At 40.1% G+C, this 25,154-nt stretch overlaps 1 protein-coding gene across 3 annotated transcripts in view; it reads right to left on the bottom strand.

The window, feature by feature from the left end:
• fam184ab (family with sequence similarity 184 member Ab) overlaps positions 1-25,154 on the bottom strand; it is a 118,954-nt gene that overhangs the window by 21,253 nt on the left and 72,547 nt on the right. For all 3 annotated transcript variants that reach the window (XM_051071756.1, XM_018679516.2, XM_018679517.2), the window contains 5 exons: positions 24,019-24,140; positions 17,495-17,645; positions 15,061-15,273; positions 6,736-6,889; positions 5,125-5,252 (listed from right to left, as the gene is read on the bottom strand). In XM_051071756.1, coding sequence (XP_050927713.1) covers positions 5,125-5,252; positions 6,736-6,889; positions 15,061-15,273; positions 17,495-17,645; positions 24,019-24,140 — 768 coding nt within the window. The remainder of the gene's footprint in view (positions 1-5,124; positions 5,253-6,735; positions 6,890-15,060; positions 15,274-17,494; positions 17,646-24,018; positions 24,141-25,154) is intronic.

Raw genomic sequence — 25,154 nt, forward strand, 5'->3', positions numbered from 1 at the left:
CCTTTATTCCTTATCATAAATGCACTATATGGTCCCTGTGGGTGAATTACAGTGTATTGCACTTGACTTTATTGCTGGACCTTTAATTTGTAAAAGGATAGTGCAGTTCTGCTCATGTCAACTGTTTATTTTTCAAAGATTAGACAGATTCACAAATTTGACAAAAGTAAGATTTCAGTCATAAGCACTGTACATGAATGCAGATCCTCCAGACGCTCGTCTGAATCACTCACTCAGCTCATTAATGTTCACAGTCCAAATCCAAATCACTGAATGACTCCATGTAAACAACAACCAACTCTCCATATTTACTCATGACCTCCTGCAGAGTTGCCCTTTTTTCTTCTGAGCTCCGCGGTGACACGAGATCTGGCTTCTTCTAGTCGTGATTTGAAAGTGAGAAAATGAACAAGTGATTCTCTCGGCTGGGTGGGAGTGAATAACGCGTAGGTTGAATCAAACACTCGCACAAAGACAACACACAGTCTGCCTACTTTTACAACGAGTCCATTATTGGAACGTCACTTAAATAAGTGACTCACAACTTCTAAAACTTAGCACAACATGAAGGTTTATGAGGGCGTATTCAGCTCTTTGTTGGTGGTCCACGGATTTTACACATGAAGGCCTGTTTACTTGTCAAAAGGAGTACTACTTCAGCCTGTGAAAAACATTTGAATGATCTTTTCTGTGGCTCTGGAGGGAGTTATAAACTTAAGTGTGGAGTTTAAAAGACGTGGGTGTTTATCAGGCAGGGAGGGAGTCATGAAAGATGCTGCAGTTGCATTAAGGAAAATGCAGGATCAAGCATTTTTACGGATATGTTGTCTAAATAAAGAAGAACCGCATGTTAATGCAGGTGTGGATGCATGCAGAGTGCATCTTAGATATAAATGCTACGCATACAGTGTGACCACATTCTTAAGCCCATCAGCTTGAAAGGTGACCTGTTCTGTCTTAATAGGAATAAATCATCATTTAAATGTCACAGCCTATCTGAGTATTATTACTGACTATGTACATCCCTTTTTGGCACAATTAAGTGTCTTCTGATGGCTACTTCCAGCATGATACTACACCATGTCCCGAAGTAAAAGTTGTAAGTGAGTGATGAATCATGTCAACATACAACAAAATCTAAAGAACCAAACTGGTCAAAATGGACACATGACAAAACATCACCCAAACCAGCCTAAGACGTTAATTTACTGAGAAGGAACCTCAAAACTTAATGATGTTTTGACTGGATGAACAACTAAAAGGTCAAAATATGAGTGACCAGTGTTTTGGATTCTACAAAACAGGACTCAAGGACTTAATAATGTTATTAGAAATCATTTCATACGACTTCAGATTTTTCAAAAAGAGGCAGATGTGGTCGGAAGCTTTGGAAACACAACTGTTTCTGTCAAGCTGTTGCCATTTGGACCTACGAGCCATTAACATGCAAAAACTGCAGAGGTTAGGAGTTAAAACTCACAGGCTGATGGGAGGCAGAGTGGGGACTTGTTTGCCAAATTGATTATTATGATTACAGACTTGAATGAAGAGGCAAAGACCTAATCTGAAGAGTCACTGTAGAGGGTCACTCAACTCAAAGTTATTGTCTACTAATGATTCTCCACTCTGCAAAAAATCTAATTCAACTTGCCGCTATAACAGTTTGTGCCAGGGGCTGTGTTCATATATCCAAAAGCAATAATAGTATAATAGCCTCATATTCTCATACTCCTCTTTTCACTATCTGTCTCTATCTGAGTCTCACTCAGCAACTTAATTTAATGTAACTGGGCTGATTTTTGCTGTCCATAAACCTAGCGGCGCAATTAAGCACAATGGGGACGAGGCAGATTAATCTTTAATGACTCATTTACTCATTTTACTCTCCATGTCGTCAAACTCCTGGCTTCATTCAAGGAGGAGATGAGGCTCAAAAAGAAGTTAACAAGAAAGGGCTGACAAAAAAAAAGGAAAAAGAAGAAAGAATTTTATCTAAATTGGTTTATTTCAGAGAATTTAGGACAAATTTGAGAAGTATGTGTTTTATTATTTGTGACTTGTTGGATGTTCACACTCAGGGCAGATGAATGGTGTTGACTGTGGGCTGGTTCGGGGGCACTGAGATTTATTTCTTTTCTCATCTTGTCGCTGTTGCTCTGTCATCACTTTTTATTCTCCCCTGTCTACTCTCCGTTTCTCTTTGTAATCTCACTTTCACCTCCACTCCCAAACATCTCAGCTAAAATAAGCAGTGAAATTGTGAATATTATGCGTGCTATTTATTTATTTATTTTGGGCCCTTCTTGCCACAATCCCTCTCTATTCTCATTTTTAAATCTTTGAAAAATAAATAAGGTACTCAAATATTTATTGAGCAAAGGCATTAGCTGGTAGACTGAATCAGGGGGTGATTTCCTGATGAAAATGGACTTTTATTTTTTATAAAGGGATGATGGATGGATATTAGATGATCAGTGTCATCCATCCAGTTTGATTGACAGCATATAATTGACCTATGCTTCACTGCCTGTCTATAAAATTAACTTGAATGTGAGACACAACTTTTTTTTATCATAGAAATGTGGTTTATCTTTAGTTTAAATGGAAAGTTCTAGTGCCCCAGTGTATAAATGATGTATTCTTCATCATTATTTTCTTTATTCAATTATTTTTACCATGCATTACTTTTCTGTTCTTGGTGTTTATTCTTTACTTTGCTTTATTTGCTTACTTTAGAAGCTTTTCGGACTAATAACTGGACTTTCAAAACCCAGAAATCCAAAACCCAGAAATGTTCAATTTACAATCATATAAAACAGAACAAAGTAGAAAATCCTCAATTTTCTCTGCAGCTGAACCTGGTTTCTCTTCTGAGATACTTTAAATATACTGTTAAATAAAATTATTTCAGGTTCAAAGTGAAACCTTAAAGCAAACACTGCACTGTATTAAAGACAGAAACTTCTGACTTTGTCTCAAACACCAAAAACAGCAGAAATAGAACAATATAATGGAAAGAGAACAGAACAGATTCTGGATGTCAACAGATACTGATGCTGATCAGACAGCTGTGTTAGATCAAACATGTTAAGTATCTCCGCAGAGACAGACGACAGTGTGTACACAAACACACAGAAGTGCACACACCCAGACACAACCCTGTACTTCATCAAGCTCTTCCTCCCCGTCTGTTAAGTAATTGGAGGTATAAAAACATTATTTAACACAGCGTGACGACTATCTGCTGCTGAGCTCTGCCACTCTGATGACTCAACTCAGGAAGTTTCAGTTTAAGTGCCATTCAGGCTCCGCCACGGTAAACAAGGAATTATTGTAAACACAAACTCTTAATGTCTCTGTCTTTACAGTTTTTAACATGAATACATAATTTAGTTTCTTAAACCGTAGTTTACAAGTTTAAATTCATTAAAAATGAAATTCACCTGGTGGATTATAGTTTGTGCCATGAAACCTGCTCAAAACAGCAGATGGTGAAAGGACAAACTGCCAAATAGAGGAAACTCTGTCTGTCTGTCTTTCAAGTTTCTCGACAACCACTCATCCATTTGACTTCAAACTTGGTGGGTGTTTTGCTGAAGACCCAGAGAAGTGCAGTGTCAACTGTGAAGTTTTTTGGATAAGCGGGAAAGCTTCAAACATCACTTTTCTACATGTGACTTGAAGTGAAGAAAAAGGTGGAACTACAAGGGCAGTTCAGCACATGCCAGGGTTTTAAGAAAGGCCAAACTCAGCTGTAACTGCACTCTCTACACTATCAGACACTACTGCAGCAGCCAACTTCAGAGAAAAAGCTACAAGCTGGATTAACATAGGCCAAGCAATCAGCCCCTATCAACAGGCACATTTTGAACAAGCACTGTGGTAGTCAGACCCTAGCATCTAATTTTGAGTAATTCCAATATGACAGTGAACAGACCCATGAGCATGTTTTGATTTTCATTGTGAAATGTCCCAAAATGTGATAAATATCATGTCACATAAAACATTTTTAGCATGTTTTGAGACACAAGGTTTCAACTCACAAAACTGCTGCCTACTCTGAATGAAGGTAACGTAGGATTTTAGGGACCTTGACGAAGTGCTGGGGATACTCAACAACATGGGGAATAATGTTATTTCACTATGATTCAGTCCTAGTCAGAGAATATGTGAAAATCTGTTGCACAGTTCAAGACAGTTAAAGATTTTAGTTGCTTAACTAATTAAGCAACTAAAATCTTCTTATGTGGGAGCAGAGGACAGAATCTGACTCGATGAAGGCCTGTGACTCAGTGTGAATCTACTTTGGGGTCCAAAAGAAGCTTGTACACTGCAGGCTAATTTTTTCTACATTTGCTACAGACTTTTGGTATGACAGACAGGCAGTTCAGCCTGAAACTCCAGACTATTAGCCTTTATTGACTCCTTATCGCCTTGGCAACTAAAGATGAGAGGGACTGATGGTGAGATGTAGGGGGGTATTAAAGACAACCAGCTGTGCATCTCTGCTAGAACATCTGTATCACAAGGTGATGAGAGAGGAACCCGTGGTGTTCGGGGTAATTAGGAAGATTTACAAGAGATGGCAAGAGGGTGGCCTGCCGGGTGGTGTGTGTGTGTGTGTGTGTGTGTGTGTGTGTGGTAGATGTTATGTGAGGCATTCTGGTTACATTATCTAATATTGTCTCTCCATCCCAATCTAATTTCTGATGAATGACAAAACGAACAAACAAACAAATCAAAACATTAAAACAGTTGTTGCTGTGTGACATGGAAAAGATGAGATTAGTGTTTGTGTCAGAAACACACTGACTCTAAGTGGATCTCCAACCGAATGCAGCTCAAATTTTAATCGAATTTTGAGAAAATCAGCAAAGGAAAATGCAAATTAATGCTGGTTCCCATCCACCACTGTTATGCAAACATTAGGAGATGGTTTGTCAAGATAAACAGCTGGTGGCACTAATTCTCCTGTCAGACACCATTAAACCATGGCAGAGGAAGAAACTGCAACAAGATCAAATGGTGCAAAAACATGATGTAAATACGGCCTTTCTGTTGGTTTCTGTTTCAAGTTCAGATGACGATGTGAAGAAGACATTTTAGATAAACCAGTGTATATACCTGTATCCGGTTGTTCTCCAGCGTTTTCTCCAGCTCCGCTTTGGCAACAGCTGACTCCTGTTGGTGGGTTTGTCTCAGGTGTTCGATGGCCGACGCGTGGATGTGGTTCAACTCTGATCGCAGAGAGGCTGACGGGAACAAAGGGCACAGAAAGTCATATTTCATTTGTGCAGAAAATATTACACATGAGGAAACAAAGCTCGTCTGCAGGTTTCAGATTCAGTGAAAAGCTTCCTCCAGTGCTCATTAGCTGCAAAGGCATTTTCATTACAAAATAAATAAATATATCTTTTTTTTTTCCTTTGCACATAAAGAAAAGTGCCTCCGCTGGCTTTACCCAAGTGGCCTTTAATCCTCACTCCAATGAACACCTTTTATTGCAAACAGTCTAATGGTTTAGAGAAGCACAGAGAGGGAACACACACTGTTAGAAGCCTTCCACTCGACTGTAATGCGAGAATAAAAGAAATAAAGCTGTGAAAGCTGAGAGTACTTCTAACTGACCGCTGCAGTTCCCAAATTATGAAGATGTAGAGGAGAATATACATATACAGACGTACACACACTTTTACACACAGTAAGAGGATGAAGGAAAGTAAGAGAGGAGAGAAAAAAAGGTAATAAAAAGATGTCAGGATGTGGGAGGTGAGAGATAGATGGAAGAAGCTCTTCAGTGTCAGGACCATGACATGAAGGTTAATGGAAGACCATTTATCACAGCACAGTACTGGTGTGTTAGCGCAAGAAAATGGGTAAGACTGAGATCTTCCGGCACTTTAAGAGATATATTTGGTCCATGTTAAACTTCAGAGCCCTGCTGATGTCCTCATTTTACCTAATAAACACCTCTTACTACAGTTCCTCTACATCACAGACTGCACCTTTTAACATTTCCTCTGGCAAAGATCTGCATTGGCTTAAAGCAACATTATGTAACTTTTGCCAAGCAACAGCGCCTCCTGCAGCTGCGAGTGGTAATTACTTCTATTGGGCTATGAGTCTGAGTACAGAAAACAAAGCCAATCAATCACTACCTCTGACTCACTGAACCGAAACACAGCCAAACGGTGTATATTACCCATGATCCTTGATTTCTGGAGCAGGAAGTGCTGTCGCTGTAACAAACACACCAAACTCTGTTTATAATTCTTGATATTTTCAGAGTTTCCTGCCTGGATATCAGAGATGAACGCTGGTTTTTAATGACTTCTAAGTCTTTTTAACTGATCTACAGTTCAGCATCACTCTTTAACTTGCTGGGCCTGATTCCTGCAGTTTAAGCGCACACTCAGTTATAGAGAGATCGTACCTGATCACCAAAGTTACCTAGAGCAAGAACAGGTGGTCAGGACTGACGGAGGCTCCATCCTCAGTATTACAAGACAATGTGCTATCAAAATGATTTTGAAGTTGTTATTTGAAGGTAAAATTTTGCTTTGAAAGGATAAAAGGGGCTTTATTTTTCAGTATTTTCTTTCATTGTGACTTTGGTTTCCACAGTAAAATCAGAGCAGACTGGGACCAAAAATCCCATATCAGTGTAAAATGTGCCAAAAGGTTGTGGGAGGGTGAGTTTCTTATGCATGCACCCACACCCACACACACACTTACCCAGCATGGCTTTGCCCTCGTCCTCCAGTTCAAAGCGGAGTGTTTGCAGCTCTTGTTCTGACTGCTGTTTGAGCGTCTCGATGCTCTGGCGGTGAGCCTCTCTGAGAGACTGCAGCTCTGCATGGTGATGATGGCGGAGACGCTCCTCCAGCTCCTGATGGAGGGATGACAAAGGACGAGGGGGACGGAGGAGAAGGGATGGGGTGGGAGGTAGGGGAAAGAGGATAACAGAAAGGAAAGAAGACAGGGCATGAGAACAGGGAGAGAGAGAGTGAGGGAGGAGAAAGTAGGGTAGAGGAAGAGTGGAGACAGGAAGATTTGTTGATGAAGAGTTTAAGAAAATGAGAGGAGGAGGTGATAGGAGAGGGAGGAAAAGAAGCAATGAGAAAAGGGATTTAAGAATGAAAATGGAAAAGTGAGGCAGAGAAAGATAGGAAAGTTATTTTAGGCACATTTTAAATCCTGTTTAAATCCCGTGTATGGCCAGTTTCTACTTATATCTGTGAGGATTTAAGAGGAAACTGGCCAATCATTACTGACTCACCAGCCGAGAGGAGAATAAAAATTAAAAACACTGTTGCTGAAAGTATTTCTACTATGCAGACTTAGAGAAACACAGACAATACTTACAGATTTAAGTCTTAGAAAAACTTTTCCTACAGGTTTTCTGATCTTTTCAATGAAGAACGTTCAGTTGAAAGTTATTCTACTGAAGTGAGTTTTTGAGTTAAAAACACCTGCACTGTCAAAGTACATCGTATTAACTGTAATAATGACAGTTCTCTCTATTTCTTCTGTATAGTTTTATTTCATTCTCGAACAATTTCGATGGATTCCTGACGAACTGTAAACTTTGAGACTGACAATATTTCAAATATTAATATGCAATATTCTTATTATTCTTGAATTAGACTTAGAAATGTTTCAGTCGTAGCAAAATGAGACCACTGTGATCGTTTTCTTTTTCAAATATGGAGCTAATTTTCTGGAAGTCATTGCACAGATGGAGGCAGTGGTTCAAAATCATAAAGCTGCTCATTTCCAAAGACCAACAGATTTTTCTGTCATTAATTTCTTTATCAATAATTAAATAACATTATACTGAGTGAGAAAATTTGCATTATCTCAACAGATTTTTGGGAGTTTTGTGACTAAATGTATTGGCAGAGTAGAACAAGAAGGGGAAAGATTAGGAAACGTGTGATAATTATGTGTATTATTGACACATGTCAATAAGTTAATCATAAATACACCTCCAATAATTATACATTAAAAGCTTCCTGAAATACAGAAGAGTCCAGACAGGCTTCACACAAGATGAAACTCTTGAATTTCCTATTAATAACTGTGTTTGTGGAGAAAACAAGAGTCTAAATTAATTCTTTAACAAAATAAAACCTGTTTTTCAACCGATTTCGTTCACTGCATTTGCTTTTTTTCTTAATGAAGTAATTAATTAAATTGTGTTCAGTTAGTTTCATCCAGCTGTTGTTGACCTCAGCGCTTAACAACCACAGCAACATATTAGAATATTAGTAAAGAAAACTGACAAACACTTTTATACACAGTATTAGTATCAAGCATTAGCACTACTGACTGGAGGGCTGCCACAACACACACACACACACACACACACACACACACACACACACACACACACACACACACGCACACACACACACACACACACACTCTGCAGACAACATTACACTGCTGGCAGCTGAACGTTTACTCTGGCAGAAAAAGCTGTTGTTGATGTGTGAGGATCCACATTTCGTGCAGAAGTGGGTTTGTAGGAAATGTTTTTTATTTATTTGATTTTTTTTTGGGAGAAACACATTTGCCGTTGGTGCTGCAGTTAAACTTTATCAACAATCCAACCAATACCGGTCGAGTCAGGCGTTTATTAAGCTCATCAATCTGATGAACGTGGCTCTCAGCTGGGTGGTTTGTTGGCAGAGGACGACGACGATCAGCAGCCGCAGCTCAGTTTGAACTATTTTACTACCAGTGTGACGACAGTTCTCTGTAATTAATAATAACTTGATTACAGTGGTTCAGTTCTCCTCTGGGATGCAGTATTGCTTTACTTAATGAGAACTGTCGCTGATATTGTTGGTGCAAGTGTAAACTGTTTACCTATTATTCTCTTCCTTACTTTCTGTTAGAGGTGACGACTTCATTCAATTACAAGTTCAGAGGGCTGCGAATATTGATGTGATTATCAAGCCTGAGATGTTGACCTGGCCTCCAAACACTGCAGATCCCAGTCTGATCCAGTATCTGTGGGACCTGCCTAATACTGTGGAGGTCCCCCTGTCAAAACAGCTCTGACCTATCAGGGCAGGGACACGGGACCTCTGAGGGTGTCCTGTGGTGTCTGGTGCTGGGGCATCGGCAGCAGATCCGGTTCTGGAGTGGGGCCTACATGGATCTGGCTTGTTCCAGATCATCCAACAGATGCTGGATCAGACTGGGATGTTTTTATCTACTTTCAGGCCTGACCTGATGTCAGCTTGTGGCATATAGTTGGTTTATGTTGCTCCAGAAACAGAGGAAACTTCAGGAAATCAGAACAGAGTGAGCTAAGTGCTGCATAAAGGACCTGTAAACAATGAACAAGGATTTTTTAAAAACTACTGAGAATAAAAATATAGAGCTGGAAAATGAGCATAAGAAGTCCCCTTTTAGTAACACTATCCACCTAATCTGTTTCTTTTTCTGCCTACTTGAATTAGGTGCAGGTGCTCGCAAGATACATCTTTAATTTGCAGGAAATAATCCAGCCGTTTCACCACTGTACTATATTTAGTTCATAGCTGGTGAACAGATATCTGAGATGGCAGAGGCGAGTTCAGGGAAAACACTGAAACTTATAAAAGAAAAGAGGAAAATAATGAAATTATCTTTAAAAAACAAAACAGAACAAACAGAATGTTTTCACAGCCTGCTATAATTTTCATTCTTGTACCTGTTGTGTGAGCATGATGTATGATGTCATGGATTCCCACTACCTCAAACATATACATTTTCATCTTTACAGCTTGTTAACAAGCCCATAAACTGTCTGAGTTTAAAATAATATCCATACAAGTTATTAATAGGTGAGTTAATTCAGTGTAGGATAGCAACAGGTGATGACTGTTCAAAAATGACGTATTAAGTGTAGAAAATGTTTAATATCGAAGTGGAAAACACAGTTGCAGTCTCAGAATATTCAAGAGTTCAGAACTCATTTTCATTATCGCGTGAAGCCCTAAAAGCTCACCGCTGCAGACAAGAAAATTGCAGTTCACACTGAGTTTAACTCATTTTTTGTTTGTCAGTAAAATATTAAGATGCCTTTTTTTTCTTTTTGCAAATTATAACTAGAACCCATCAACAAGGAACATCTAAAATGATATTCATGGAAGGTTGACAGCAACATCTGTGGCATTTTAATTCTCCAATATGTGATGCCTTTGGGAAATGATTCATGGAATTGAAAAGAGCTCTGAATATTCAAATGAGCCTGAGTGTGAGTCGGCGGACAGCAGCCTCACAGTCTGAGTGTTTGACACGGCAGTCGTGCTGTGTTTTTATGGTAACACTTAAAAAGCCCCACAACAAAAGTGTTGCATTTAATTAATGACAGGATGTTGTTGTTCACAGTGTATTTGGTTGTGCATCCACTAAATATGAATATATCCTCGTCAGATCATCTGCTGTGCATTAACCCTGTCTCTGAATCATGTATTTGACTCTTCTCTACCTTCTTCATGGAAGTAACTGATCTTTATTTACCACTCCTGAGCAGAGCTGTGTGACTGATCACATTAAAATCGTACTGGTGCTCTAAGGCCTCTCCCCATGGAGCCTGGTCTTTGACAGCCTCCATGAAGCCATGCAACAACCTCTGACACTAGAGACTAATTCTGAGGGAGAGGAAGTCACCGTTTCTCCCTTCCTTTCAGAGGTGGAAGGCTGACATGACATCTCTCCTAAAACTCAAGATTCGTGAGAACCAGCTTCATAAAGAAGTTCTCATCTATTTGGAAGCCATTTCTTGTCTTCTTGGACAAGGCCTGTGACCTGATGCGTAGCACTTTCACACAGCAGCCTAGCAGCCTGAAATGTTCTTTTTTCTTCTTCTTTTTGGTCTGAAGCCATATTTTCAGAAAACCCTGCTGATGCTGGTTAGAACAAGACGAGATATCTAACCGCCTCTACTGTACTCGTGCCAAAAAAAGATACACATTCTGTGTTGTGGAAGTTTTTTGGTTTCAGACGAGATGACTTAAATCAGAATCACGTACATTGCGAGTAGTTTTTTGCCATAATAACAGCAGCAATGGATAACGCTACAAATCTACACAATCACCTTAAATGTCACCACAAACCAGAGTTTCCTCATGTATATGGTAAATGAGTGCAATAAACCTACAGAAAAAAATCATGAGAGAAAGTCGTGCTAAAATTGTGCAGCTCTACTACCGAGTGATCCGATCAAATCTTACGCATTTAATTTACATCTTTCACTATAATAACTAAAGCCTGCACATGTATACTGTTTCACCCTATAACACATCACATAACAGAAAGTCGCTCTAATCTAATCTAATCTAATCTCTCAGGTCAGTTAAAAACACATAAGCAGATGTGAGTTGAAACTCCAGCAGGAGGTTTTGTCACAATTTGAGAAAGTGAGTTTTTAAAAGCCTCTAATCTCTCTTATCCATTGGTATTGATCATCGGTCCTTCTCTGCTGCGGCTTTTATTCCTTTAATTAAACAGAACACATTAATTAGTTCTAATCGCAGTGAATCCTATAATTACCAATTGACTGTAATGTTGCTACAGTGACCTCCTCCTCCTCCTCCTCCTCCTCTTCCTCTTCCTCCTCCTGTGTGCTGTTTGTGTGTGGAGGTCTGGTTGTTCAATTTTCATTCCATTACTGGACAGTCAATATTTGTTACTTAGCTGGTGGGTGAATCCATTTAACTAAGTACAAAGATGGCCGATACTGATGAAGAAGAGCGAGGGCTGAACGCACAAAAGGCCTGAACTCAGACTGTGGCCTTCAGGCTCTGTGGCAGCTGCTTCAGCACAGATCTTAATCCTGACCTCGAGGACAACTGAGGCGTCTGAAAGGGACGTTAGCTCGAAAAGTGCGTATTCAGGTGCCAGACTGTCGAGTGATTTAAAACCTAAGAGCAGAATCTTAATGCCTAACTAACTGCAGCACACAGAGGGCTTTAAAACAGGTGTAATGTTGTCTCCCTCTGCTGTGTTATGACGGTGTTCAGTTTATTCGAAGCTTTCTTGAGCAGAAAAGAACAGAGAGCATTACACTCCCTGAGCCTGTTAGATATAAAGACATATTCAGTACGTAACCTTTTCAGTGTCTGACCGTGAGAAATGACTGCACTCTGGCAAGTTTCCAAATATAATAGAGGGAGTTTCAGTTATGTTTTTAATGTGGATTTTAAAATTCAGATCAGGATCTGGATTTATGAGACTACTGAAAGTAAAACTGGAGAGATAAAAGTAAAAATCACTTTTACTCAGACTCACAAACTTAAGGATGAAAAATCAAACTTCTTTTGACCTCTAACATTGAAGAGAGTTTGGTCTCTTTTCTTTTTATTTTGGCAAAAACAATAATACATCTGACACTGATTTGTCAAATTTGCTCATTCCCCATGTGAACTATTCCCATTGATTTAAAGATTTTACACAAATAAAATTTTCTGTTTTCTGCTCTTACAGTATAACATGCCACTGAATAAACTGTAAGGATTCTTTTTTAAAGAACATACAATATGGCAGATGTAGGACCAGTCTATATCTCTGATTGACTATTCCTCCTCTGAGCAAACACATGAACATTCAAGAGCTTTTTTACTGCAACTCGAGTGTAATTCTTAGATATAAACGTCAGCTCATTTTTAATTATCATTGTCACATGACCCTTGCCTTGCAGGTTGTAGCGGTCTGTCGAGTCTTCTGTGAGTCATTAGATTTGCAGATGTTTGGTCATAAACCAAACTATTAAACAAAATGAAATTCTGACACAGTGATGGAGCTAGAGGATCATAAAAGTCATTAGGATGCATCATCTGGGAACCATGAACATCTGCACCAAATTAGGCACCAATCCATCAAGCAGACATCAAAACATTTCACAGGAAAGAAACTTTGATGCTCAACAACAAATCCAACTTTAATCATGGTAACCAGGAGGATGATTGATGAGAAGTGATCTACTCTCTCATACAAGGCAAAATGAAAACGTTGTCAAGGCTTAGAGAAAAAGTTTTAGCTGGTTCTTTCATGGTGGAAGATTAGATTTCCCAGGACTATCATTTGCTTAATTTGCATCCTCTGCAGTTTTCAGCAGGACCATCGCTGTCTTATTGTTTAATTTTTTTAAACCTTTTATTGGTTTCACCTGTTTTAATTTGTATTTTCTTATTTGTTTTAACACTTACTGCTATTATAAGTCTCTCTAACTCATAGCTTGTTTAATCTTGTTTTAATGATGAATCAGACTGTTTTGATGTTTGTTTTTGCCACGCTGTCTAATTTCCCATTTCAGACAATAAAGACTGAACTCAAATCATTATATTTCATCATCTGGGGACCATGAATGTGAGGGTATTTCAGTCTGGAACAAAGTGGTTGACATTTCGATTTGTATTTATAACCACATATCTTTTGAAAACTGCACTTATAACGGTATAAAAATTCTCACTCTTAGTGTGCAGGGAAGAGGAAGTGAGCAAGAGTCTGAGAAATAAGAAAAGAAAGACAAACGATGATAAGCAAATCAATAGTCTGTCAATTGCTCCATGCACACTCACTGCTTCTATTTGCAGCTTTTTGTAGAAGCAAATCCGAGAGCTAAATTTGGTTATGAGAAAGTGTGTGTGTGTGTGTGTGTGTTGCAGGGATTTGTAACAACTTTATTACTCCCTGGATATGACTGTCTGTGAAGTGTGAACAGATAACGCCATAGAGTCTGAATGTACCTCCCATCCACCCAAACACATAAAGCACATATACACAAATCATCCCTCTAATGCCTCCACTCTGGATAATTGACTTTTCTCTGCCTGCACTGCTGACAGAAATATAAACACCCCGCTGCCATAAAAGAGCCTCCGTAAAGCTTTTAACGCTTTGCCTCCCTGCTTTAAAACTAAAACTGTGGGAGAAGACAGAGAACTCTGAGTGAGTGGCTCAAAAAGGTGGTCAATTTTGTGGCGAATGTGAAACCAGCGTTTGCAAGAAGAAATGAGTGGCAGAGGAGAGGAAGAAGACAGGGAGGAGCGTGATTGTTATAGCAGTCAGTTTAGCTTACAGGAAAATAATGAAGCGCTGTGTGTGACGCAGAGGTGATCCTTGCATACAAGGAGCTGCCAAAAAACACATCATAAGGACTCTGTCTTCTGACCTCCATTCTGCCTAAAGCATTAATACAGTTACAGCCTCCAAGTTGAAAAATGGATTTGGAATTGTGATGTATAGCTGATCCAAATCGACCTTGACTGTGAAATGGAAGGATTAGCGTTGAAGAACATTTTCTTGGCACCTTGTGGAGTGTGTACGTTGTGTTTGTGCATGCATATTTTTGACATTATAAAGAGGAAACACAGAGCTGTCAGTAGAGCTGCTTGATATGGAAGCTGTCTGCTGTCAGGGAGAGTGAGTAATGATGGTGATGACTCACTGCCAGTCTAACCTTGACTCTGACAAGGCTCTATTGGATTAAAATGTCATGGATGGCTTCTCCTGAGGAGCTTCTCTAACTGGCAGAGGAGATGTTAAAGCAAATGCTAAAGCCCTTGGTTCATGTGTTCATTAAAGATGTATACATTATTTGCATGTAATTTCAGAATAATCCCTTCCTCCTACTCAGTGTCACCTGGGATTGGCTCCAGCCCCCCTCTCTTCACGACCCTCAAAAGGATGAGCTATATAGGTAGTGGTTGGATGGATAGTTTTCAAGAATGTGAATCAAACTATAAATGGAAGAATCTCTGTCTGTCTGTCTTTTGATTTTCTTGACAACTGCTCATCTGATCAACTTCAAACTTTGTGGGTATAGAGCTCAGGGCCTGAGGAAGTGCAGTGCAGACTGTGAAGCTTTTTGGATGAGCGGTTCTCAAGAATGCTTCAAACATCTGCTTCAAAGAATATTAATTCCTAGTCCACACATACATGTGTATTTTTAAAAACTTAGCATTTTGCCCTTTTGTCTCTGAGTCACCTAAAATAGAACTTTTGTACAACTCCTTCCCTCAATGCACCATTTTTGTTTTGTGCATGTTCCCCACCACCCACCTTCAGGTCACGTTGCCTGGCGTGCTCCAGGTCCTGCATGGCACAGCAGTGGACCTCCTGCAGGCGGTGCTGTCGCCTCTGGTGCTCCGTCTGCAGCTCATCCAGCTGCATCCTCAGGTGCTCCCTCTCCTGGCTGAACTGGTGCTGCAGCTGCTGCAGCGACGACTGCGACTGGGACAGCTGCATCTCCAGACTCTGCTTCAACAAGGAGATCTAAGAGGAAGAGACAAAATAACTACTGTTGGAACTAATGTTGTACCCTCTGTGGAACAGCTGAAGAAGTCACTGTGTTGACACGTTTGCATGCTAACAGTAGTGTAGTAGTAAGAAAGAAAGAAAACGGGAGGGAGGAAGTATAAAGAAGTTTAGGGTGTCTCTAGGGAGCAGTATCTTTATGCAGCAGAATAACAGAGGAGGGCAAAGAGGGGGTGGCAATCAATTAGGCTTTAACAAATATTGCCATATTAAGATGTCTGTAACTCTTAGAGCCTGCAGCAAAGGAGTTTTTTACTTTTTGCAAATAAATTGTTTGCACTTCACCTCAGTACATAATATACTCTGACTAATGCTGTAGTGCAATGAATACATTACTGGGAGGAGGCAGTATGATGCACCAAATTAGTCTGTCTAGACAACTTAAGATAATGATTATTTGGGGAAGTGTAGAGATAAACAAGTGCAACCTTGTGCAACCTGCTTTGGCAACACTGTATTTAACTGTGGTCAGGCCAATAAAGCAACTTTAAATGAAGATATTGATCAAGAAACTTAATAGGAAACTTTTGATTACAGAGAACTACATTCATTATTTGTGCAAACTATGGTGTGCTACCAAAAGGTCGACCATTTTCTGTGTAAATATCCAGCATGTCCTTCATGTCTAGACACAGGGAGACTTGTCTGCTTAGCCAACTGTTGAAGTACCTTGGAGAACACTGACAGGAAGAAAAGTAAAATGAATATTTTAACTTTAAACACAGGTGAGACCAGCCGTGGCCCTTTATTAATAATCTATTTACAGTTAGTACAGTCAGTATTGATGAATTAATCAGCTTCTGCAGCAGCTTTCAGGCGTCATATATGAGATTAGAACAAACAGCCTCAATAGCTGTGTCCCAAATTTGGAAATCACATTATGACTAAGACATGAGTCACACACTGGTTGGATGGCTTTATTAGCAGAACTGCATGGTTATATATGCTGTATTCTGAGCTGGGTATTGATACTATAACTAGGTTTCTGAACTCTGCCATCTTCTATTTGTTGATGCTTGTTGTTGACTACTGTTGCAGCTGGCTGTTACCAGGATGCCTTGAACCTGCATTTAAAGTTATTTTTTTTTAGGAGCAGTGCAAGAAGCTGTAAACACAGCAACCTTGTTATCCAGTAGATAGAGAGCAACATAAGTTTGTATTCACCTAATCAATGTCCAATATTCAGTCCCCTCTCTAGTTTGGTCTAGTTTTAGTTTATTTAGCAGCTAAATGCTCCACCAGCTAGTCTCCAATTACAATCACTCTTAAATTCATAATGGTGATACACATATTTGTAGTTCAACTTCTTGAAAACAGGCATCTTGTGGGCAAGAAAAAGTTTCCAAAAAGTCCTATCATCCTACATATAAAGGCATCACTGGCACTGACACCTGTTACAAACAGCGTCGTCTCTGTCCTGTGCGAATCTATCAAAAGATTGACTGCTGCTCTGATTTGACATTAGAGTAAATAAATGTGGCTCAGCTGATTGTGAGGCGTGAAGCAGACGCATTAATCACTGCTTGGGCGCTGGTGGACCGCAGGGCAGTGGCGGGCACGACGACAACGGCGACGACCAGCAGCTGACGCACACAGCATGCAAAAATGAACATTAATAGAGCTTTTGACACGGTTTGTCTGTCTGTGTGATGACCACAGGAGAGCTAAGTCACGCTACATTAATATTAGCAGGCGGTCATTAACAACAGAAGCCCACTCTGGTGTGTTCACCACAGCTTTGTGTAATGGATGTGTGAGTGAGTTTGTGCACCAGGCTGAGGAAGAAATAAGTCAGTCTGGCACAGACAGGAGGTCTTACAGAGAGGCAGATGCTCTTATCGCCTTCTTCATACTCTCTCCCTCCCTATTGATTTTTTTTACTACTGGTATAATTATAGGTATTTGACTACAAGCTGTAGGCATCTGGTATTTTGTGTTCAGAGAGATCTGCAGCACAAGTTGAAGATTAAAACCATCTTTAACCATTAAAGGGGGGAGAACCTCCACTAGTGATCATATCTCTTTGTCTGCTCCTTTTCCATTTTAAGCTTTCGTTCTATACAGATTTTCTAAAGCCACAGAAACACAAGACAAGAGGGAAAGAAAGAAATGGGAGCTGGACAGCACCCACGAGTTCGACACATACACATGTAAAAACACCTGAGAACAAGAGTCGTACCTGTTCCAGCAGGTCCTCCACTTTCCTCTGCCAGCTCTCCCGGGCGTTGCTCAGTTCCTGCTCCTTGGTTTGTGCCAGCTGAGCCAGCGCTGAGGTCTTGTCCTCCTCATGCTCCTCTCTCAGCTCCTCACGCAGCTTCTTACACTCCTGCCTACAAAACAACAAGACACATACATATATTCAGCATCAGTTCATACTGTGGACTGTGCAAAGTGTAACAGAATAACCATGTATGAGTGAAAATCAGAGTAACAGCTGAAGAGAGGTAGACCTGAATTACAGTAGGTTATGAAATATATTCAAAGTAAAGTTTATGTGATTATTATAACGTTACCACCATTAACTCAACATAACTGCCACTTATTTTGGTGACGTGAATGTTTGGAGCTACTTCAGACTATCAGTACTGCATGCCCATCTATTATATGACACACAGTCCACAGTCCTCAACCTCTTAAAGCTGCATTAATCAGGTTTTTTTGCTATCTGCTGCCGCTTGAACAGTGAAGCTGTGAGCCAGACAACCAAAACAATGAGCTGAATAGCTTCTCTGAGCTCTTACAGAGGTAAGAAATTCATCTAAAATGTCATGGTATGCTTTGGAGAAATAAGTAAATACAATTTATAGTTTCTTTTGTGCTCTGCTCTGTGCATAACATCCTGTTATCACGGCTCACAAGAGCACAGCAACAGTGTCTGTTGGAGGACGAGGCTCAGACAAACTTTGCTGTGAAGGTAAAGATGCTTCAGAGAGCTCAATATTCACTTTATGGGAACAATAAATGGTCCTCTATCAGAGCTCAACACTGCATCTATTGAGCCACCATGACTCTTTAATACTGCTGCTAACAGCTTTTTGCATGGCTCTGTGAGTGTGTGTGAGTGTGAGTGTGTTGCCAACGTTAACAGTTGTGTGGGTGTTGAAATGGCAGCTGTTAAACGAAGTATCCAAGCAAACACATTTTTTTGTCACTTTGAGAGCCATGAAGTGTCAGACTGAAGGCAGCCCCACACACAAACTCTCTCTCTCTCACACACACATACTCTCTCACACACAGACACACACACATATAGGAAAATGTAGACACACGGCAGTGCAGTCGCGCACCAGACAGTCACGTTCATCATGCAGCACACTTGACACGTGTCATCATTCATGTCCTCGTTCAGTAGCAGGCAGTCTCACACACACACACACACACACACACACACACACACACACAGGAGAAATATCCAGATAAAATGTAGGATAATTGGCTGGAATCTGGTGCCTGTGCTATGAGCTGTAAGGCAAACACGCTCATTTAAGGTGTGTATTTGTGTGTGCGATGATGCATATGGACTTGTTTGTGCTGTATGTTGTGTGTAAGCCACAGTTACAATCATTAGCCCCTCAACATCTGGCAATAATATGTCTTTAGTGTATCTGAATTGTATAAAGTACTCATAAAAATACAGATGAAGCTACATTTTGTCTCAAATGTGATTTAAAACATATCCACTTGAACTTGTAACACTTGAATATTTTTATTAATGAGCACTAGATAGCTAAAACATGTGGATCTTGGGCTACGAGATTTTTTTTGTCAAACTACTATTTCTAAAGTCAAAAACTAACCAACCTTTTCAATATGAAAGTTTTCACAGTGAAACGGTTTCACGAAAAAAAAAGGCATCAGAATATTCAAACCAAGGACTTGAACTCCTATCGTTAACCTCATCTCCATTTTCTGATGTTACTGTCAGCAGATATGGTTGTATAAAAGAAAAGGAAAAACAGGAAATGTTATGCTGAACTTCAGAGATTGGGTGCAACTTCAATGAGAGACGTAAATTAGCCTGTATTTTCCTGCCGATCTGAGTTCAAAGTTACATTGTTCCAATGAAAGCTTTTCAAAAACACTCTTCCACTGTACGTGGCAATGAGTGTAATTAAATACTACATGTCCTTGGGCTATTTACCTCGTCAATGTTAAGTCACAGATGGAGGTGCACGGTTAAGTCACATCTGCACAAATATTACTGTGCAAAAAACCTGCTGGAGGTTTCTTATACAAACTCTGCTGTAAAAATCAAACTGCCTGAAGACTCAGCTTCAGGCAGGTGAGTAACCGCTTCACGTTGCAGGAGCTTCAGTACAGCAGCTCTCCTAAAGGACATGCATTTCAACATCCATTAGAAAGAGCTGTTTCCAGTGTTATATCCAACACTGGCTATAGTAACAGATGAGTATGTAGGCTAACGTTTCATTACATTTAACTCTCATGAGACACAGGGTTTTATAGTATTTGTCGGACTTTTGTTGATTGCAGCGGATTTTAGGATTAAATTTGCACCATTGAGCTTTAATGTCAAATTGTGTACATGGATTATGTTGGAAAGTCTGTCCAGATTTGTGTGAGACACGACAGGAAGACATTCAAATATGTCCAGATGAGATTTTAACAAACAAAACATTAATGATCCCATGAGGCTGTAGAGCAAGCATTTGTGAGCTAAATGCTAACAGTCCCATGCTAATGTGCTGATGTTTAGTAGCGCTTTAATGTTCACTGTGTTTTAACTCGTTAGCATGCTAACAAGCTAACATTAAAGAATATTTTACAGAACGACCACAACTTTATGCGGCATTTTAACCTTACTACTGTGTTAAATGCCTCATAGGAAATCAAGTCATGCTAAATTTGATAGCTAAACCACAGTTACACAAATCAAAGAATCTGCAATCATGCTGGCAGATCTGCAAAGCTGTACTCAGGCACAGTGGTTGTTTGAGCTAAATGCTAACATTAGCATACTCAACACCCAGTGTGCTCACAATACTGATATTAAAATTAATACGCAACATATTAATGTTTATCAGATAATGGCACAACGTTCATTATCTTGGTTTAGTGTGTTAGCATGCTAACATTAGCTAATTCCCATAAACACAAAGTATGGCTGAGGTTAATGGGCATGCCATTAGTTTTGCAGGTCAGACAGCAAACTAATGGACAAATTGGACCTGATGGTGGTGCTAGATGAAAAGTTAAGGAACCAACAAAGTGAATTCATCCTGAGGGGGACCACAAGTGTCTGCAGTATATTTCATGGCGACCCATCTGATAGTTGGAACCTTAAATGTACAAAATTCAAGCCAATCCATCTCTTAACTTTTAGATATTTCACTGGCTAGGTGAAATTGTTGACCTGTAGGTGGTGCTAGTTTACATGACTTCAACCTCTGGGGAACATTAATGTCTGAGCACAATTTCATGACAATCCATCCAGTAGTCGTTGAGATATTTCAGTCTGGACCAAAGTGGTGGTCCAACTGACAGTCAATGACATTCCTAGACAGATGCTGCTAGCATGGCTTAAGGTCAACATATTCACTGATGAACTGTATCTAGGGACAAAAGAATCAAACCTGTAACATGTTCTATAAGATTTCCTGCATGACTGGGACACAGTAGCACGGTGCTGTCGGTGCTTCAGTCTGCTGACCTGCTGGACCACCTCTGTTCATTTGGTAATCCTGAGAGCTCTTTCCATGATTACGCTATCGCAGAGAAACCGACTGCTTCCACTGTGAAACAGGGATTAAAGCCAGCCCCGCTTAATTCAGACGGCTCACTAACCACAGTGTACTCACCCCAACCACCAAATGAATAGACGCTCTCCGGAGAATAAGGAGCTCTGTGCGTAAAGACAAAGGAAGATGAATGAAAACTAATGAAGAAGAGACCGAGATGAGGGGAAGAATGACAAATAGACAAGAGCTCTGTATGAATACTTTTTATGGTTATTTATACAATGTGCGGACCTTTGCTTTTAAGATTCACTGTCATTATGACTCTGAAATGTATTAGGTATTTAACTGAACTGGTGAACAGTCGGTTTGTCAGCACAGCAGACAGAAAATTAACACAGACGTTCTCTAATCTGTCTGTGAAGCGGCCATTTTTACTCATTAATGTCACATCATCACTGATATTGCTGCATGTAATACTGTTTCCTCTTGTGTTTGGTTTTTGTCACTTTTTATTACTGTATATATTTCCACACTGTTAAAATATTGGCTGCTATGCATGTGTCTTGAAGCCATATGTTAGTAGAAAGTATACAGCAGGTGAAATCAGCCAAATATACATGATTAGTGAAACAGATCCCTAGTAGGAGGAAACCTGTGTTCACAAATACTTGGGTTAAAAAAAAAACCCTTCATACTTCGAGGGAGGTGTAAAAATAATAATAAAAAACTGTCTGGAGAGAGGCTGCTGACAGATTTAGGTTGTGATGATTCCTGAGATAAGAGGAGAAGGATGCTCGAGGTTCCTAAACAGCTTCCTGGTATTTTAGCACCAGTTCTTTCATAATTTGATGTTAGATCTGATGGTTAGTGGTCCTCTATTTTTGTTGTGCTTTTTAAAAACTCTTTCCTTCATCTGAGAGAGGATCATCAGGTCCATTATATTCACTATGTACAGTGTTTTTTTTGTACAGTCTTGATGATTGCCCAAGATCGAGGTAATCTGAAGGTTTACAGGTTTAGTCCGACTGATCTGAGATGTTGTAATTACTGAACTGCAGCCTAGGGTAAATGATGTGAACAGGTGAATTTGAGAAAAGTGACCAGCTCTGAAACCACATGTGGTGGGATTTCATTTAATGATGTAGTAAGAGACATCCACTTTAATGATCACTCTAAGCACAGACAAGACAGGAACTGAAAGTCTGCTCACTGTTTCATCTGCACTGTTTGTGTTGACAGGACGTCAGTCTGATATCTGAACATGTCATGACAGTCCAGTAAACTGCTGTGGGTTCACATACACTGTAATTAGCCATGTCACAGTGAGCAGGACTGTTGTGACTAAAGGCGGCTCATAGTCGGTTTTACATTGTAATAACTCAGTTTACACATCCTGCAGGCCCGACTGAACCACTAACAGCACAATGCAACTACTATGTTAAGACCTGATACTGGATCATTCAAATAAAAACTGTGATTAATCTGAAAATGAAGGTTTTACCCAGCTCTACCTGTCAGACACAAAGATATCGATGGGTTCAGAGAGTGAGGAAAATATTAAACAATATCAAGTGCGGCCTTCACAAAGAGCTGGGGCATTAACAGATGAAACAAAATTGCAGGTTGAGGGAATGAGCAGGTGCTTGAGATGAGACTACAGGAGACAGGAGGAGTGGCACTGGATCAGAGAGAGCAGCTCATGAAGTCCAACAATGATCTATTGGCTTATTTTTTAACATAATAAAATCAAATTTAAGGGTTCATTCACTGAAATTATAGGAAAAACATGCACATAGTACTGTCTCACTTAGCTGTAGAGCCATCTGGCCTTAATTAGTTTGGTAATATTTGTCCAGGGTTGGAGACAGAGTTGGAGAAACAGGCTGAACAGATGCAGGCCCTGGATCCCAAGAGGTCTGGGTGGAGGGGTGGGGGGGGCAGAAAGTCAGAGCCTTGTATGAAGTGACTGAATGTTTAGGTGAAGTTTCCAACAAACAGACGCACTTTACAGTTAAAGTTAAGCTGGAAAATGTCACCGACAAGGACTTGTCTACGTTTGAGATATTTGTCTGATTTCTACCATCAAGCAATAAATGGACCTGACCAGAGTCTCATTTGTGGAGCTCACAGCACTGGAAAATAGCTTAACAACCCCATTTAATAATAAATTCTCTTTTTAGAAGCACTGTCCCCTTTCTCTGGATAATCCACAGACGTCACTGGAAGTACTTTCCATGAAAAAAAAGTCCCTCTGAAAACTGTTGACAATGTGTTTTGTGATTTATCAAGAGTAACTGGGACACAGACCCCTGAACTGGTACAATTTTTAGACACTTGTTTCTGAAAGGCATTCTGGTAAATACAGGGCATCACTACCTGAATTTGAAGTACACTGAGTGAATGCAAGTACAAGCTAAAAAGAAATAAATCAGAAATAAATGAGATTCAACAGCGTAATGTATCCACTTCACTTCAGCATCAAAAGGACAAAAATCTATTTCAAGTGGAAAAACTTTGGTTTTGACCATTAAGTTGCTGTTTAATGCTGAGATAAACTCTAATAGAGTCATTTGGTGGCTGCCGACTTCGCTGTGTGAAGAGCACATCAGTTCACACCTCAAAACAGTCAATTTCATTCTCTGAGGTTCTTAAATAATAACACTTCAAAGGTCTGTGGACGTTACCAGAGACTTTGAGCTGGCGGCTTTAACACTGGATTGAACTGAGAAGTTGCAGAGCCCTCCAAGGATAATGCTCCGTCACGGTCAATATCGTGAGCTGGATGACCTGTGTGTGTGTGTGTGTGTGTGTGTGTGTGTGTGTGTTCTAGTAAGTGTGGGAAACAAAAATACGGAAACAGAAAGACTTTAATTTCCCATCCACTCTTAATTTCATGCTCTGTCTTTGTTAAGAGATAAGACAAAGACAGTGAGTGATACTCACCATCTCACAGACACACACACACACACTGAGACACTGACAGACAGACACACACACACACACACACCTGAGTGTTTCGGTCCATTTGAGCTCCAGCTCCAAAGCCATCTTGTCCATCTTAAGTTTCTCTTCTTCTTTGGTGGTGATGAGTTTAGCTTCATGCTGACGCTTCTGGGTCTCCAGCTCTCCCTGACAGACAGACAGACAGGCAGACAGACAGACAGACAGACAGACACATTGGTTTCAATTGAAAGCGTTTGTGTCTAAATCCAGCTCAGAGGTTTTTCCCCGCCCCTGACAAGAATCCAGCTCTGTGGGCGACTCTGAAAACCTTTTGGATTTTCTGTAGCGTGAAAAACGGCCAGAGCTTTTTGGAGTGACAGTGCCATTAGCCAGCTCAGATGTTGGCTACAGGCAATGTCAATCCAACAACACTGGTGAACAGAACACGGGAGCCTTGCAAAAATCTGCTCTTGTCTTTCATTGTACGACTGAAAAGATTAGATGATGAATCAAAGAGGTGATACGTTTGATCGTTCTGATAGCTGATTAACTGTATGGTCATTTATCAAGAAGACCAGCAACTCAAACACAAGGATTTGCTGCTTTTGTCTTTTTTGTGTAAACGTAAATTGAATATTTTGGAAAACAAGCAGTGGGCAGACATCAGCGTTAAGTTTTTTTTAAAACCATTTTCTGATGTTTTATAGTCTAAACATGTCATGAATTAACAGAGAAAAAGATCAACATTACTTTTTATTTCCAGTTAATTCAGTAAGGACATAATGAAAACACTAACTACACCGATCAGCCATTACATTAAAACCACTGGGTCCTGACATTCTTTTGGGTGTTACTTTGACACGTATCACCCACCTAAACCCAAGGTGTTGACCTGACCTCCAAACTCCCCAGATCCAGAATCTGTGGGATGCACCAAAACAAACCAGATCCATGGAGGCCCCACACCACAACCCACAGGACCCAAAAGGATCTGCTGCCAATGTCCTGGTGCCAGACACCGTAGGACACCTTCATAGGTCCTGTAGGTCTGAGGTGGACCTACACAATATTAGACAGGTGGTTTTAATGTTGTGTCTGATACAGTGTGATTCAGCCGAATAAGAAATATTCTGAAAGTAGAATTAGTCCAAGCACTGTTGTGTCTGCAGGTCTGTACTTCTATCTTTGGTTTTTAGACCT

This window comes from Lates calcarifer, linkage group LG7_1, assembly GCF_001640805.2.
Source record: "Lates calcarifer isolate ASB-BC8 linkage group LG7_1, TLL_Latcal_v3, whole genome shotgun sequence".
Classification (NCBI taxonomy): domain Eukaryota; kingdom Metazoa; phylum Chordata; class Actinopteri; family Centropomidae; genus Lates; species Lates calcarifer.